The sequence below is a fragment of the Parasteatoda tepidariorum genome, chromosome 10, assembly GCF_982258835.1.
Source record: "Parasteatoda tepidariorum strain Cologne lab strain chromosome 10, Ptep-v5.0, whole genome shotgun sequence".
Classification (NCBI taxonomy): Eukaryota; Metazoa; Arthropoda; class Arachnida; order Araneae; family Theridiidae; genus Parasteatoda; species Parasteatoda tepidariorum.
The window spans coordinates 21,160,669-21,175,314 of record NC_141764.1 but is presented as its reverse complement, the minus strand read 5'-3'; the positions used below and the strand labels follow the sequence as shown (position 1 = coordinate 21,175,314).

The 14,646-nt window shown below is 28.9% G+C and overlaps 1 protein-coding gene across 4 annotated transcripts in view; it reads left to right on the top strand.

The window, feature by feature from the left end:
* Positions 1-14,646, top strand: part of LOC107438538 (ATP-binding cassette sub-family A member 2) — an 81,245-nt gene that overhangs the window by 49,964 nt on the left and 16,635 nt on the right. For all 4 annotated transcript variants that reach the window (XM_087153483.1, XM_087153485.1, XM_043048194.3 and 1 more), the window contains 12 exons: positions 1,814-1,997; positions 2,516-2,621; positions 2,729-2,840; positions 3,292-3,352; positions 4,094-4,268; positions 4,966-5,081; positions 6,272-6,419; positions 8,961-9,084; positions 10,275-10,407; positions 12,368-12,488; positions 12,573-12,647; positions 13,999-14,105. In XM_087153483.1, coding sequence (XP_087009609.1) covers positions 1,814-1,997; positions 2,516-2,621; positions 2,729-2,840; positions 3,292-3,352; positions 4,094-4,268; positions 4,966-5,081; positions 6,272-6,419; positions 8,961-9,084; positions 10,275-10,407; positions 12,368-12,488; positions 12,573-12,647; positions 13,999-14,105 — 1,462 coding nt within the window. The remainder of the gene's footprint in view (positions 1-1,813; positions 1,998-2,515; positions 2,622-2,728; positions 2,841-3,291; positions 3,353-4,093; positions 4,269-4,965; positions 5,082-6,271; positions 6,420-8,960; positions 9,085-10,274; positions 10,408-12,367; positions 12,489-12,572; positions 12,648-13,998; positions 14,106-14,646) is intronic.

Below are 14,646 nucleotides of genomic sequence, written 5' to 3'. Positions count from 1 at the left end.
TTTTTTTTACTGGTCATCCTGCTCTTTTATTCTTCCCTTATTATCTTAGTGTAATCGTGACCTTAATTGAAACCATTTCACTTTTTAAGTTTTATACGTGACTATGAATAAACATGGCTTCCACTGCCTTAAGATGCCCTTTTGATATTTCAATTTTTATTGTTTCTTTCTTTCTTTTTCATTTTTGCATCAGACTTAGTTTACTTTGCTATTCAATTCTGTAACCTTGAGTGCATACATTTTTTTTTAATTGGCTGAGCTTTATAGATGCACATTTCTATTGTGTTTTTAAAATCTATATTCATTTCTACTTTATTTTTTAAAAAAAAAATCTCATCATTTTAACCAGATTGAAAGAGTCTAGGATTATTAAGGATTGACATTTGTCCTAAGAAATTAAGACTCTGTAAATTTTATTTATTTAAACCTACCAAAAGATTTGAGTATGTTAAACTTATATGATTGTATTATAAAACAACACAATTTTTCGAAAAAAAAGCTCAATTAAAATTTTTATGTTTGGTAAGTAGGAGCCCTAAATTATCAGGTAAACAGAGTCGTACATAGACTATATATGCATTTTGGAGATAATAAAAAATTAATTTCTCTCTTAAAAAGTTTTTCAAATTAGTTTGCTTTTTAAAATACTTTTTACTGTAAATCTCATGAAGTGTTAAAAAAAATTGATTTGGCAAAAATCACTACATTCAAAGGAAACCACAATAAAATCCAAACCTGAGGAACTTAATGTTGAACTCAATTTATATCTTTTATGACATTTCTTCTTCAGGTAAATTTAGATCCCTAAACATTTAACCCTTCAACACAGATGAGACACCAGTGTACTTTTTATTTTTTTCTGATGCACTAATTACAAGCAAAAATATATTTGCCTCAGCTTTATAGCTACACATTTTTATTGTGTTTTTAAAATTTACATTCATTTCTACTTCATTTTTTTTACAAAATTTCCGTTATGGAAAGAGTGTCTAGAATTATTTTACTTAGGGTCGTCTCTTGTTCTAGGAAAGTATGACTATGTAAATTTCATATATTTAATACCACTGGTGTCCTTTCTATATTTTTCTGGCGCTCTAATTACAAGCATATATATATATACATATATATATATATATATATATATATATATATATATATATATATATATATATATATATATATATATATATATATATATATATATATATATATATATATATATATATATATATATAAAGCAGTCTTAAGAGCAACTTAAAAAATCTGATTTATATTTGTATAATTATATTTGTGCTAAAAATATAAAATCCAAAAGAGAGGCTTTAAATTTTTTCAAAATTCATATTTAAAAATTTATCTATAATTTATTTTGTAAATTAAAGAAATTTCAATGATAAATAACTGTTTTATCTTAAGTCTAAATAGATGCAAGTAAGTGCAAATTCAATAAAAAAAAAGAATTGTTTGGGAGAAAATAACTGTTTGCTTTTCATGCTGTATTTCGTAACCCTACATTATTAAGATGTTAAATGTAACATTTTAGATTCATTTTGACCTAAATTGATATAAAATAATGAAAAAGCAAGAAAAATATGTTTATTCAAAATTCTGCTTTAAAGAATTAAGTGTCCTAGTAATCTTCCCCTTTATTTGGTCTCCTTTATTTTATACAACCATTTGACTTCCCTGCCTCCCAAGGTTTGTTTGATGGAGTGCAACTGATTCCTGTTCTTGGCCATTTAAACTATACATACAATCTTATCTCTTCAATTTGTAAATAGGTTATTTTACTATAAATTTGCATCTATTTTAGAGTCACCAACAAGATATTATCCTACTTGCCACTGTTCTGATGATAAGACAGGTTATGTGTGTGAAGAGTATTATTCTGATCCACCTTCTTTTAAAGTGGTAACGAGTGATGTTTTGCTTGATGTGAGTGGCCAAAATGAACACGAATATTATCTATACACAACAGATCTCTTCAGATTGAGAAGGTAAAGCTTACACTGTACTGATTTAATTGTGATAATGAAAATGTACTGTTATATAAACTTTTAAGTTAGTTTTCAAATCCATATTTGCCCTAACTTCAGATTAATTAATTTAAAGTGTTTTTCTCTGTTTATATTAAAGGTTGTACTAAGGAAAGTTTTTCCTTCTTCTGCAATGCCCGCACAAAGGACTTAAAATAATTAGCCAATATCAAAGTATTAGCCAAATTTTGAAATTTTTAGCAAAAGCTAAATCTTAAAATTTTTTTATGATTGATTTTTTTACATAAAAAATTTCAAATCAAAATATAAATTTACTATGAAATGAATTATTTTGTAAAATGCAAATTCAAAAAAATTTGGGTGGAAATTGATTTCTTATGTTGTTAGGTTTACATTAGTGGTCCTGTTACTGTAAACATAATGATAAAAATTTTTGAAAAGACATAATACAAATAGATACAATACTAAAGATTCAAGCTCTTTATTTAGAGTCGGTATAATACTTTTAAATTTTTCAGGTATGGAGCTTTTTCTTTTGGACTGATTAGAGATTATGTTCCAAAAAATTTTGGAAAGAATGCACCTCCCCTTTTTCAGAAAATAGCAGTCCGAAATATTGCAAAGGTAATGTTTTATTTTTCAGATATCTTTCAGCAATAATTTATTATAATGCCAAGATTTTTTTTCTTTCATGTTTAGCTTTGATTTTATCTATTCATTTTATTTTTCAGATATGGTACAACAATAAAGGTTATCACAGTATGCCAACTTACATCAATAGCTTAAATAATGCTATATTAAGAGCAAATATACCAAAATCTATGGGAAATCCTTCAGCCTATGGTATACATATTTTCACTTTATTTAAATGTAATAAATTGCATTGTGTAGAATTTTAACTATAGATAATTTATTAAATTTTATGTCGTATGCCTGATTAATGTATGCTTGTTTGCTGTATAATAATTTTTTAAAGAATAATTCTTTCACCAATTTGAAAAAAACTAATTTAATGACATAAACAATATTTTATATCCAGCATATTTAGCTAATTTATATATAATGTTTTAAGATTATATACAATTTGTTAAGTTTTAGTAATAAGAACCATTACAAATTAATAGTAATGTCTTATTTTTTTTAATAGCATAAATTAGAGTTGTTTATGTGTCTAATTATTCTATGTATTTAATTTGTCTCTAATGAATCTAACTATTCAAGCTCTTATGATTGGATTGACATAAATAATTTTTTCTCAGTATAATTGAATATTAACATTCGTGTTTATTTTTAGGTATTACTGTTATAAATCATCCCATGACTGATACTTCATACTTATTATCGAAAGACCAAATGTGAGTTGCTTATTTTCATAAACATCATGTGTTTTGTATAATAAATTTAAATGAATCTTATTCATCCACAAGAATTCGAGCCGTGGTAGTCCAGTGGTCAGAGAATCAGACTCTTGTCTATAAGGGATGGGATTCGATCCTCCACTAAGCTAAAGACCCACCGAGTACATGCGATTGTGTGTTCCTAAAATTGAAAGTTCTGAGGTCAGTCGCTGAGCAGTACTATGGGTACAGGGATCTGGAGAAAATTTCCCTCCTCTTCAGATCTATGTCTAAATTGAGGAAGTGGCTTTACAAATGAGTGGTGCTGCCATCTATCCATGGGGCTCTGAGCTAAGATTGTACTTTCACCGTTGTGGTGTTCTCTTATCAAATCAAAGGTGCACCTTCCTGGCTTAATCCGATAAATGCCAATGGCTGTCATGCTTGGCTTGTCCAAATGTCATTTGAAACAACAACAACCCATGAGGATGTTTTATGTTTTATTATATTATTGGTTATATTTTCTACAATTATTTTACGAGCGTGTTCAACGTGTTTAATTCTTCTAGTTTATTGAATATTTCACTTTCAGATTATTTTTCAGAAATTCTACTTTCAAATTATTTTTTCAATGCATTTTAATTATATTGAATAAAATCCCCCCTCCAAAAAAAGTTTTTAAAAATAACGAGAAATACTTTACATAATTGTGTGCTATTTTAAGTCAGTTGTTGTGTTGTAATTGTTCTTTGTTTTCAGTCTTCAGGGTACAGACGTCCTTATCGCCATCTTCATCATTGTAGCTATGTCATTTGTTCCTGCCAGTTTTGTATTGTTTTTAGTCTATGAGCGTTATACTAAAGCAAAGCATTTACAATTTGTTTCTGGAGTGGATGCTGTGATATATTGGGTAGCTAACTATTTCTGGGACATGGTAAGAAATCTTGAGGATTTTTAATGATTAAAACTGTTATTTAAATTATTGTTAATTGTATATCTAAGAGGGGACACAACTGTAAAAGATTTAAAGGAATAGATTTTTATTTTGACATAATTTGAACATATGAGCAACTGAGAACATTTTTATATATATGTAAGCTTTAATTTTTGGTTTTTGATTAAACCTTATAAATTTTCTTAAACTTTAAAATATTTAGTTCAAATATATATTACTCATTAAAATAAATATATATGTAGTTTTTTTTTAACATTCTATGAGCACTATAGTTTTTTTTTGTTAGAGTTCATAGTATCTTTTTTCCTCAAATATATATCAATAGATAGATAAATCAAATTATTAATAAAAGGGCAAAAAAAAAAAAAAATATATAAGTTTTTTTTATTAAATGAATTTTTATAATTGAAAGTATTTAATTTTCGGAAAATATGTTACTAAGTTTACTGATGATAATATTTTTGTTCAGAACACCAATTTTAAGATAAAAATTAGCATGTTTGCTACCAACATGACTAAATATGCGTGCGGCCCTTCGTTAGTCAACCTGCTGTGCAAGCGGCCTTTCACTCAAAAATGTTGTGCACCCCTACCCTTATGTTTGTGTAATGAATTAAACAACATATGTGAAATGTAATCTTTGAAAGTTGTCATACTATCCCATTGTCTTTTTCAGTGTAGCTATGTTGTCCCTGCCACCTGTTGTGTTCTTATACTTCTCATTTTTGATATACCAGCTTATGCGTCTCATAAAAACTTCCCGGCTGTTGTGTCTTTGTTTTTAATATACGGGTGAGTCTATTTCTGGTATTACTATGTTGTTACCATACATTATGGAAAGTATTTGAAAAGATAAAGTTTATAAAAAAAATTTCTTCTCCCTTTTTGGAGTTATGTGATGTATAAAATAAAACGATAACTGTTCAAAAAGAAGGTGTAATACTATAAAATAGTTAATGTAAATGTGTGTTATGTAAAGAAAAAAAAATCTTAAAGAGCAGCACTACCGTAAGTTATGTACACTCTTTTTTTTAATTTGTGAATATAATAATGCATATTTACTATTAATATTATATTTAAACAACATTTTAAATTTCTTTTCATTTTGTCAAAAAAGTATTTTAACTTGTGAGGCCGAAATCATGTTTTTCAGTACATTTGAAATTAGCGTGGTCAGTTATTGGAATTGTGATCAGGTTATTTTCAAACATATAAAATTGGAAACAATTGAAGTAATGTAAGATTTCAAAAGAATGTAAAGTTTGAATAAGGCAGTTTTTTTACATCTAAAAGACTTTTTTGAGGTTATATAATTATTAATAGAAAGAATAAAAACTAAGCTACATTGAAAGAAATAAAAATGTTTTAACCTAGCAAAAAATGAAATAGAAATCTGTTTGCTCATAGTAAAAAGGCAAATTTAAGCTGCTGCTGTCACAACCCAGTATTAGCATCCATAACACCTGAAAAATTCTATTTTAAGGAAATATTTTTAATGAGTTATTTTCCACGCTTTCAGAATATATAAAAAAGATGAGTTTGATTTTTGGAAAGTTCAGAGAGTGTGTCTTTAATTGGTTTTCAATTAAAAAAAAAGTTCTCATTTTATTATGTTGGTATGGTTGTATGTAATGTTTGATTATTCATTATGTTGGCAATATATCCAATTTAAATTTCACACAAATTGGTTCGTTGGTTCATTAATTAAATTAATAAACAGTAATTTCAAGACATTTATATTTAAAATCTTAAATAAAGGCTTTTTCCATTATCCTTCTTAAGTATCTATTGATTATAACTGGAAATATAATGTTTTTTTTGGATAGAAATGTTAAAGTCATTTGATGAATGTGTTCAATTTAGAAATATACAAAAAAAATGATTGAATTTTTGAAAATGTTACCTTAATTAATGTTAATGCATGTCTTATCAGATAATATGAGTTATGATGCTAATATTATAAATTTTTTAAACAAATTTAGGTGGTCCATCACTCCAGTGATGTATCCTGTTTCGTTTCTGTTCAAAGAACCCAGTACTGCATACATATTTCTCATAGTTATTAATTTATTTGTTGGAATCACTTGTATAGTTACATCATTTTTACTAGAAGTCTTTTCTTACGATGCAGTAAGTATTTTTAAATTGTAATATGTGATTTAATACTTAAACCTTGCTAATACATTATTTTCTAGTTTGATTTAAATTAAAGATAGCAATTTTCTATTAAATGTAGTATATTTTTCTCAAATTATTTCATTTAAAAACTCTATTTGTTTTATTCAAAACAAAATAAAATTTATTTTAATGACAGTTTAATTTTTCATTTGTATATACTTGCCTTATGTTCATTGTTTATTATTTGGGTAATGCGATAGTTTCTACTTAAGGCCATCATTTTGGGACACAATAATTTTGATAACATTAAGCAACAGATTACAATAATTGAATCACAAAATTAAGAACATTTACGAATTTATAAATTTTGCGTAGATTGAGAGATACTATGTGTATACTTATAATAATAAACTGCTGCAGCATTGCCTTGTCTCATTTTTCGTAATCGGTCATAACAATTTAATTTGTTGATTTTGTTTTAATGTTAAATCACTTCATGGTTCTCTGTAGAACACCAAAGTCAAGCATCCCTGGCTCTGGTCAGTAAACGGGTGAGTGACCATTTTGATCAGCCTGTATAGGGACCGAGGGTGAGTGGTATCAGTCCCTGTTAAACTGTTCTACCTCAAAGTGCTCGACTATGCATGCAGGTTATTAGGCAACTTAAGTACGTGAGCGATTACCCTGCAGAGGATCAAAATTGCGATCGCATATCTTTGGACATCCCTAGGGATGTTTCCCAGATAGCCACTAATAGCCTTTTGTGCAGCTCTAGTGTGACGTCTAGTGTCAGATGAAATCACCAAAGTCATGAAACTCGCCAAGAGTTTATGTAATGGAAATGCAAACTTTGAGAGAGGTTTCTCCGTAAACTCGCAATGTTCGATTGAAAATTTGAAAGAAGAGACTGATATCACAGAGAATGGTATACGATACTATTATTTCCACGGGGAAAAACGTAAATTCCTATAAAGTTTCAAAACAGCTTGTACAATCCTTCCGGAATGCTCATTCGTTGATGAAGGAAGATACAAAAAAGCATAATCTTGCAGATCAGGAAAATTTGGCTATTGAAGCCAAAAGGAAAAGAATAGGAAAAAAAAATTGCTAAATTTAAAGAAGATGATGCTACTAAAGAAATTAGTAACGTGATGGAGCAGATTGATTCTTTGTGAATTAATGTGAGAATAAACGTTTCTGTATGTTATAATGATTACATTTCATCATAATGGTATGAGTGATAAATAAATATTTTGATAGGGTTTTGAACAGTGATTTCTTGTATTTGTTTATTCAGTTATGAAGTTATATAACATTTTATGTACTAGGAGAAATATAAGCTTGCAGCATTACATATAATATCTACTTCATTTCCTAATGCATAATGTTTACATTATAATCTGTCCATTATTTTCCTTAGGTTACAATATATTTTAGATTATAGAATATTTCTTATTTAACAATATTGAAAATTAAACATCATCTGCACGATACAGGGAAATTCTGGGACTTACGGGAAATTATCAGCAAATTTGATAATGTCTTCTCCCTGGACTCCCTGATAAAGTACCTACCTACCTACCTACCTGTTATCCATATCACCAAGCTCTAATAGAAGGTTGCAGGGAATAAAAAGCGAACATTAAAAAGAAATAATAATAATCACACAGCATTCAAGTTAACATTTCTGTCTTTGTTAAATTGCAGCACCACCTAAGGTCAAAGAGGATATTTCTCATAAATTCAAACTGTAGCATAGAGAAAAAACACAGGTTCTTTCTAAATGCACACTTAAGCATTTAAGTGATTTTCCAAAACTAAACCAAAGCATTGATAACATTAGACATTGTGATGATCACAGAAAATTATAATTTTAACATATATATGAATAGGGAAAATTATTTTGGTAATAATGAGTGATTAATAAGATTGACCATGATCACATTAATAGGAGACTACTATATAAGCATAAATTATGTAATACAGTAGGGAATCGATTATCCGGAACGATTGGGACCATCGCTATTCTGGATAACTGATTTTTCTGGTTTTCAGAATCGCTACAAAAAGCAGTTTTTTTATTGTTGAACACAACTAAAAATAACAATTTTGGAAATAATCTTAAAAAGAAGAAAAATCGATGAAGTAATACACTAATGATTATTTCCAAAATGATGGTAAGGTAAACATCTTTCAAAAAAGAAAGAAAAATCCTAAAATCTTATGAGGAAAAAAACATTTTTTTTAAAAAAATGGCTGGAAAATTTATCGAATTTCGTTCTGGTTTTTTGGTTTCTGATTTCCGGATAACAGGTTCTGTACTGTAATTTAAAACAAGGGTTTACCAAATCTAATCACTATTAATGTCATTGTTCAAAAATATTTGACACATACATGAAAGTTACTATATATTATAGTTTTATTTATTGTCTATTTTATTTCTAAATTTCCTTTTCCGTAATGATGCAATATTCAAGTAATTTATTACTTTGATAGATGTAAATAATTCAGTTTCTTAGAGTGTAAATAATTTAATCTTTTTATATTTAATAGTATCTTGGGGAAGTTCATAAAATGTTAAAGACTACATTTCTCTTATTTCCGAACTACTGCTTGGGGAGAGGACTCATGGATATTGCCTTCAATGAATATCAAAATTTTTTCCTTTTTAAAACTGGTAAGGCTTTTTCCCTCAATTACTCTTCTGCATGCTTTAAAATCTATTGGGAAATATCTTAGCAAATTTCAATTTTCCATTTACTCATTGCTTTTAAAACTTTTAATGAAATCTATACTTTATTGGATGAAAAATGTTAGTTATAAGTAATATGAAAGGTGTGACGCTCGGTGGCTGAGTGGTAGCACTTCGCTTTGTCGTGCAACAGGTTCTTCCTTTGATCCTCGGGCCGGGCAAGGTTGATTCAGTTCTTCATCCCTTCAGTGGGTCGATAAAATTAGTAATAAGTATCTTGATGAGTAATAAGGTCGATAATGAGTAATAAGGTCGATAAAATGAGCTTGGGAACTAAACACTGTGGGTTCCGTGTTGATCTGACCACCCAACCGGATCATTTGCTCTTGCACCCCAGAGCCTAAAGGTCAAGAACATATGGGCACAGTAGGCCTTGGCCCTCTATTTGCTGTCGCGCCACTGAGTTTAGTTTTAGTATGAAAAGTGTAATAATTATAAATTATATTTTTTTTACTAGACATTAATACTCAATGTAAAAAAATCATTAATTTTATTTTTTCCATAGGTTATGACCTTGCATAACACTTTCTAATTATTAACCTTTAGATTATAAAAATTTTTGTTGTTTTTAAATAATATGTACAAAAACAGCTATGTATTATTTGTTTTAAAAAATTTTAAGATACAAGTGCAAGAGATATTTTTAATTCCATAATATTTGCTTTAGTGTTTTCTTTGTTTACTCCAAATTTCATATTCTGAAAAAATTTATGTTAGGAATATATTATGGTAGAAATTCAGGTAAATCCTGAAATTTTAAATGAAAGGCAACTAAATGTCCGGGACTGGTAAACATCCTGATCACACATTTACAAAAGAAATAAAACAAGTACATCTGCTATCCTCAAAAATATGTATCTTTTTTTAAACTAAAAAAAATTTGTTTACTTTTATTGTGTAAAGTCAGCATGTAAGCTTGTTCATTGGCTCATAAAGAAAATTATATGAATCTCTTGTAATCTTAAGAAATTTTCAATTGCATCATATTTACAAAGAAAAATTTGCTACTTTTTAAAGAAAAGTAATGCTGTTACCTAGTATTTCATGCCAGTACAAAAACAATATAATTTTACTTTAGTCTGTGATTAAAATAAGAGTGTTCTTTTTTTCCATAGGTCAGTATGACAAAATGAAATCTCCATTTGCGTGGGAATTGGTGACAAGAAATTTGGTTGCTATGGCAGTGTCTGGATTGGCTTTTTTTATTGTGACTCTACTATGTGAATTCAGCTTTCTCCGTAAACCCAAGTAAGACTCTTCATATTATTTGTTTGTTAGGGTGGGTAAAAAAAATAGATTTTTGAATTTTGGAATGCTTTGGTGCGGAAAAGCTGTCTTTGGTAATAAGAATAAAATTTGTTTAAAATTTTTTAATATAGGTTTGTTAGTATTTTCAGTTTGTGCTGAATACTTAAAATTACTAAAACTTTAAAAAATTACACCTTTTTAAAAATGTTTAAGTTAGCTAATGTTTAATTAATTCAAGTTGTCTAAAGCAATGAAATAAACACACTTCAGTTTTTTTTATGATTGTTTGATAGTTGGAATAACCTAAATAAATTATATTCTGATCAATAATCTAATTTTTTATGTTCGCATAACGTTTTAGATAAAAATAGAAGTTTACCAAGTTTTCACTGTGGATCTCTTTGCTCATTATGTTGGATCGAAACAACACAAAACACACCATGTTAAAATGGTTGAACATCAAGTTCCACCTGCACCCTATCCAACCAACCATTCAATTTTTTGGTGAGGTATTTACATTATATCTACAGCCATGTACAAAGATTTTAAATGCAGTTAGATTCTTTAGTTAACTGCATTGTTAAGGTTCCTTTTCTATATCAACTACAAATCTAAAGTCTGACTTTTTGTAGAATTCAAGCATAACTTATCGAAACTTTATTGTTGCTCAAATATATTCATCTGCACTTTTATGTTTACGCATTTTGTTCGAAGCCTTTTTCGCTAGTTTTATAGACCTTTCCTCAACCTGAGAATGATTAAGAAATTTTGTTTTTTTACCTGAAGCATGTATTATCAGAATTTGTTGATAAAATATCATCGTCACTCAAGTCGTACATCATTGGGGAAGGGTACCACACAAAAATTACAATTAACGATTTCTACGTGATCCAAGGTTGAAACTTTATCTTCAGTAGTACAAAATTTCTAACAATCTTTTTCTTTAGGTTGATTGCAAAATCCTTCTTATTTTCAACCTAAGGACTCTATTGACAACAGTTAGCCATCAGGAATAGGGCACAAAAAAAACAGGATTGCAATTTGTCAAGTCTTTTGGACAATTCTCCTAGGCATTTAAAATTCATAGCAGATATTGTTGGTTGACAGGAATTTGTTAAACAAGGACTAAATTGTGTACTATCAAAGATAATCTTTCAAGCTCCGGATTACTTTAAAACTATTAATTGGAATTCTTGTGTGCTATATTCTCACCCAATGCCACAAGTCCTAAGTGAAGATGATATTGAATCACTCAATTTTGGCACCATTCGCATAAGAAAGATACTAAAGTTTCCCTGTTGTACTCCTAGACTTTTGAAATGCGTCAAACTTATGACAGAGACTTTGAATAAAATATGTGAACAGAAAGCTATATAAGAGATGGATAGATCAAAGTACAACTAAGATTTAAATCGGCTGTGCCTCAATTCTTTAAAATATCATGCTAATTTTAGATGTGTAGTAGATATAATCAAAGAACCTTTACAATGTGGTAATTCAGAGAATCTTACTTCATTGATATTCTTCGTAACTTTCTGTAAATATAGTACAAAAACCACTTAAACAAATTTGGATAGTTGGTTGAGTAGGTTGTAGGTGAAACTCTTATGTTCAACCCTTATCAATTTGAGATACACGGTTGTTCTGATCTAACATAATGAGGGAAGAGATACACTGTGGAAATTACTAAAAACTTACATAATGTAAACTTACGAATTTCTAAAACCTTACACAAATGTAGAAAATCAAATTTTTGATCAGAATTTAATTTGTTTAGGATACTGCAGGAATACAAAAACGTTTTGTTAAAAGAGCATTTTGAAAACTTTTTTGTATTAAAAAGTGAACAGTGATTCAAAAAATTTTGAGATATTTAGACAAACTTTTGCTGACTATGCATATTTATTATATATACAAATAGCTGTTTTTCTGAATGAATATATTTGATTTCTTACTTTAGGCATATTCAAGTTCCCATCTATACCGTAGATGCAGAAGATGATGACGTTGCTATTGAGCGAAAGAGAGTTTTAACGGGTCAGGCAAACTCTGATGTTCTTCATCTTATTGATCTCACTAAAGTAAATTTTTCTTAGAACACATTCAAATTTTTTATTTCAGGATTCTGGAATAATTTTTTGTTGATGAATCATTTTGTTTTTCAGGTATACAAGTCTAGAACTATTAAGAAAAAGCTAATTGCTGTTAACAAATTATGCCTAGGCATTCCTGAAGGAGAGGTAACTTTTATTTGTTGACTTTATACTATCTTGTCTGAATTTTAATTAGATTAGCATTAATTAGAATTTTAATTAGATTAATTATTTCCTCCTCTTCAGTGGCACAACAGCTCTGGGTAGGTCCTGTCCTTCTAGAGAATTTTTCCCGATGTCTGTTTGAGGACTATCCTCCAATTTTTGTTTTTCAGAATGTAGAGAATTTCTTAGATGAATTGTCTTTTTCAAGACAGTTGGTCTATCTAAAGCAAGGTCAAGTTCTTATAGGCATGGCTATAAGTAGTTTTCCATAGTTTCAATCTCCTTGCATTCTTATCGAATGCTCAGTCCATTTTATCCTTTGTTTTTTTTTCCAAGTATTTCAAGACATCATGCTCTATAAAGATTTGATATAATTCTAAATTTGTTTGTTTTTGCTATAAGCCACCCCACATGAGTTCAACCAGAAATACTTCTCAAGACTTTATCTAAAAAAAAAGCCAATGCTTATTCATTTCTCGAGTTTAATGCCCATAATAAAATAGATCTTATAAGTGTTTTACATATTAAAAAAAAATTAGTTTTTAATTTTAGAATACAGACTTCATATGTTTTTTGAGACTGTAAATTTGGGCATCATGCATTTGTTATTAATTTATATATTTCTGAGATTAAATCATTGTTTTAAATTCTTCTCCTAAATAAAAGAAATTATTTACTTTTTCAAACTTGTAGTCTCTAATTTCCAGATGTCTGATTTGAAAATCTGAATTTAAACATGGCATGTATCTAGTCTCTTTTTTTTACTTGCTGATAAATTAAATGCTTTTTTGTTCTATGGCTATAGAGGCCCGTTTAAAATCTTGAGTGTCGCAGGCAATTATAGCAATTTTGTCCTTTAATGCAAGTATTAACTTACTAAGAATGTTTTCTCTGTTGTTCATTTTAAAATCTCTAATAATCTTTTCTAGAACTACATTAAATATAAAACAGGCCAGTGCATTTCCTAGAGGTATGCCATTTTTTATATCTAGTTGTACAATTAAGTCACTTGTATGCGAATTTTAATCATTGTTTCTCTAAGGATTAAGGTCACAAGAGCAAAGAACTTTCAAGGTATGCCCATTTCACACGTAGCTTCTAAGAGGAAATCCCTGTTAAAAGCAGTCAAAAGCTGTAGTAAAATCAATAAAAGGATAGTGGGTTTTCCAAAATTTCTTTCAAGCTGAATATTTGTTTAGTTGTTGATCTTCCTTTTCTAAAACCAGAATGACTGTGACCAAACAAATTGTCAACATGATTAATTATTTAGCTATTTCAATTTTGTTTTCTTGAAACATTTTCAACTTTACGTGACAAAGTGTGTTTGTTGCAGTGTCTCGGATTGCTTGGAGTGAATGGTGCAGGCAAATCAACAACTTTCAAAATGTTGACTGGAGATACCAATATTACTGCTGGTGATGCTTTCTTAAAAGGATTCAGGTAACTGTAGAATCTTTTGCATGACACTGGAAAATTTTTGTTGTTGTTGCTGCATTTATACAAATACTTGTTCTTGCGTAGGGGATAGAGCTTTCGCCTTCCAATGAGTTGAACTGGGTTCAAATCCCAGCAATCGCTGGTCAATGTGAATAATGGATTAGAGTCTCCTTTACGTTAGGCTAACTGTGGGAAGTTTTTGTGGTTTTTCTCACCGTGTAACGCAAATGCGGGTTAGTTCCATCAAAAAGTCCCTCACGAATGCAAATTTCACCCAATACTTGATCCAGGAGTTTCCTTGTATTCTGGATTGGGTTCAAAATTATAAGGCTAGTGAGTTAAACATTAGTAGTCGTAAACCCAAAAATGGGTCGACTGTTTAACGGCAGTTATAAAATAAAATAAAATACTTCCTGTCTAATATAGGTTTGAGAATTTCAAATCTGAAATTAGTTTTGCTCCTACTTAAAAATGACATTTTTAGTTAAATTTTTTGTCAAAATATGCAAGTTTAAAAACGTTGTAACAGGAGGCAGCATAACTT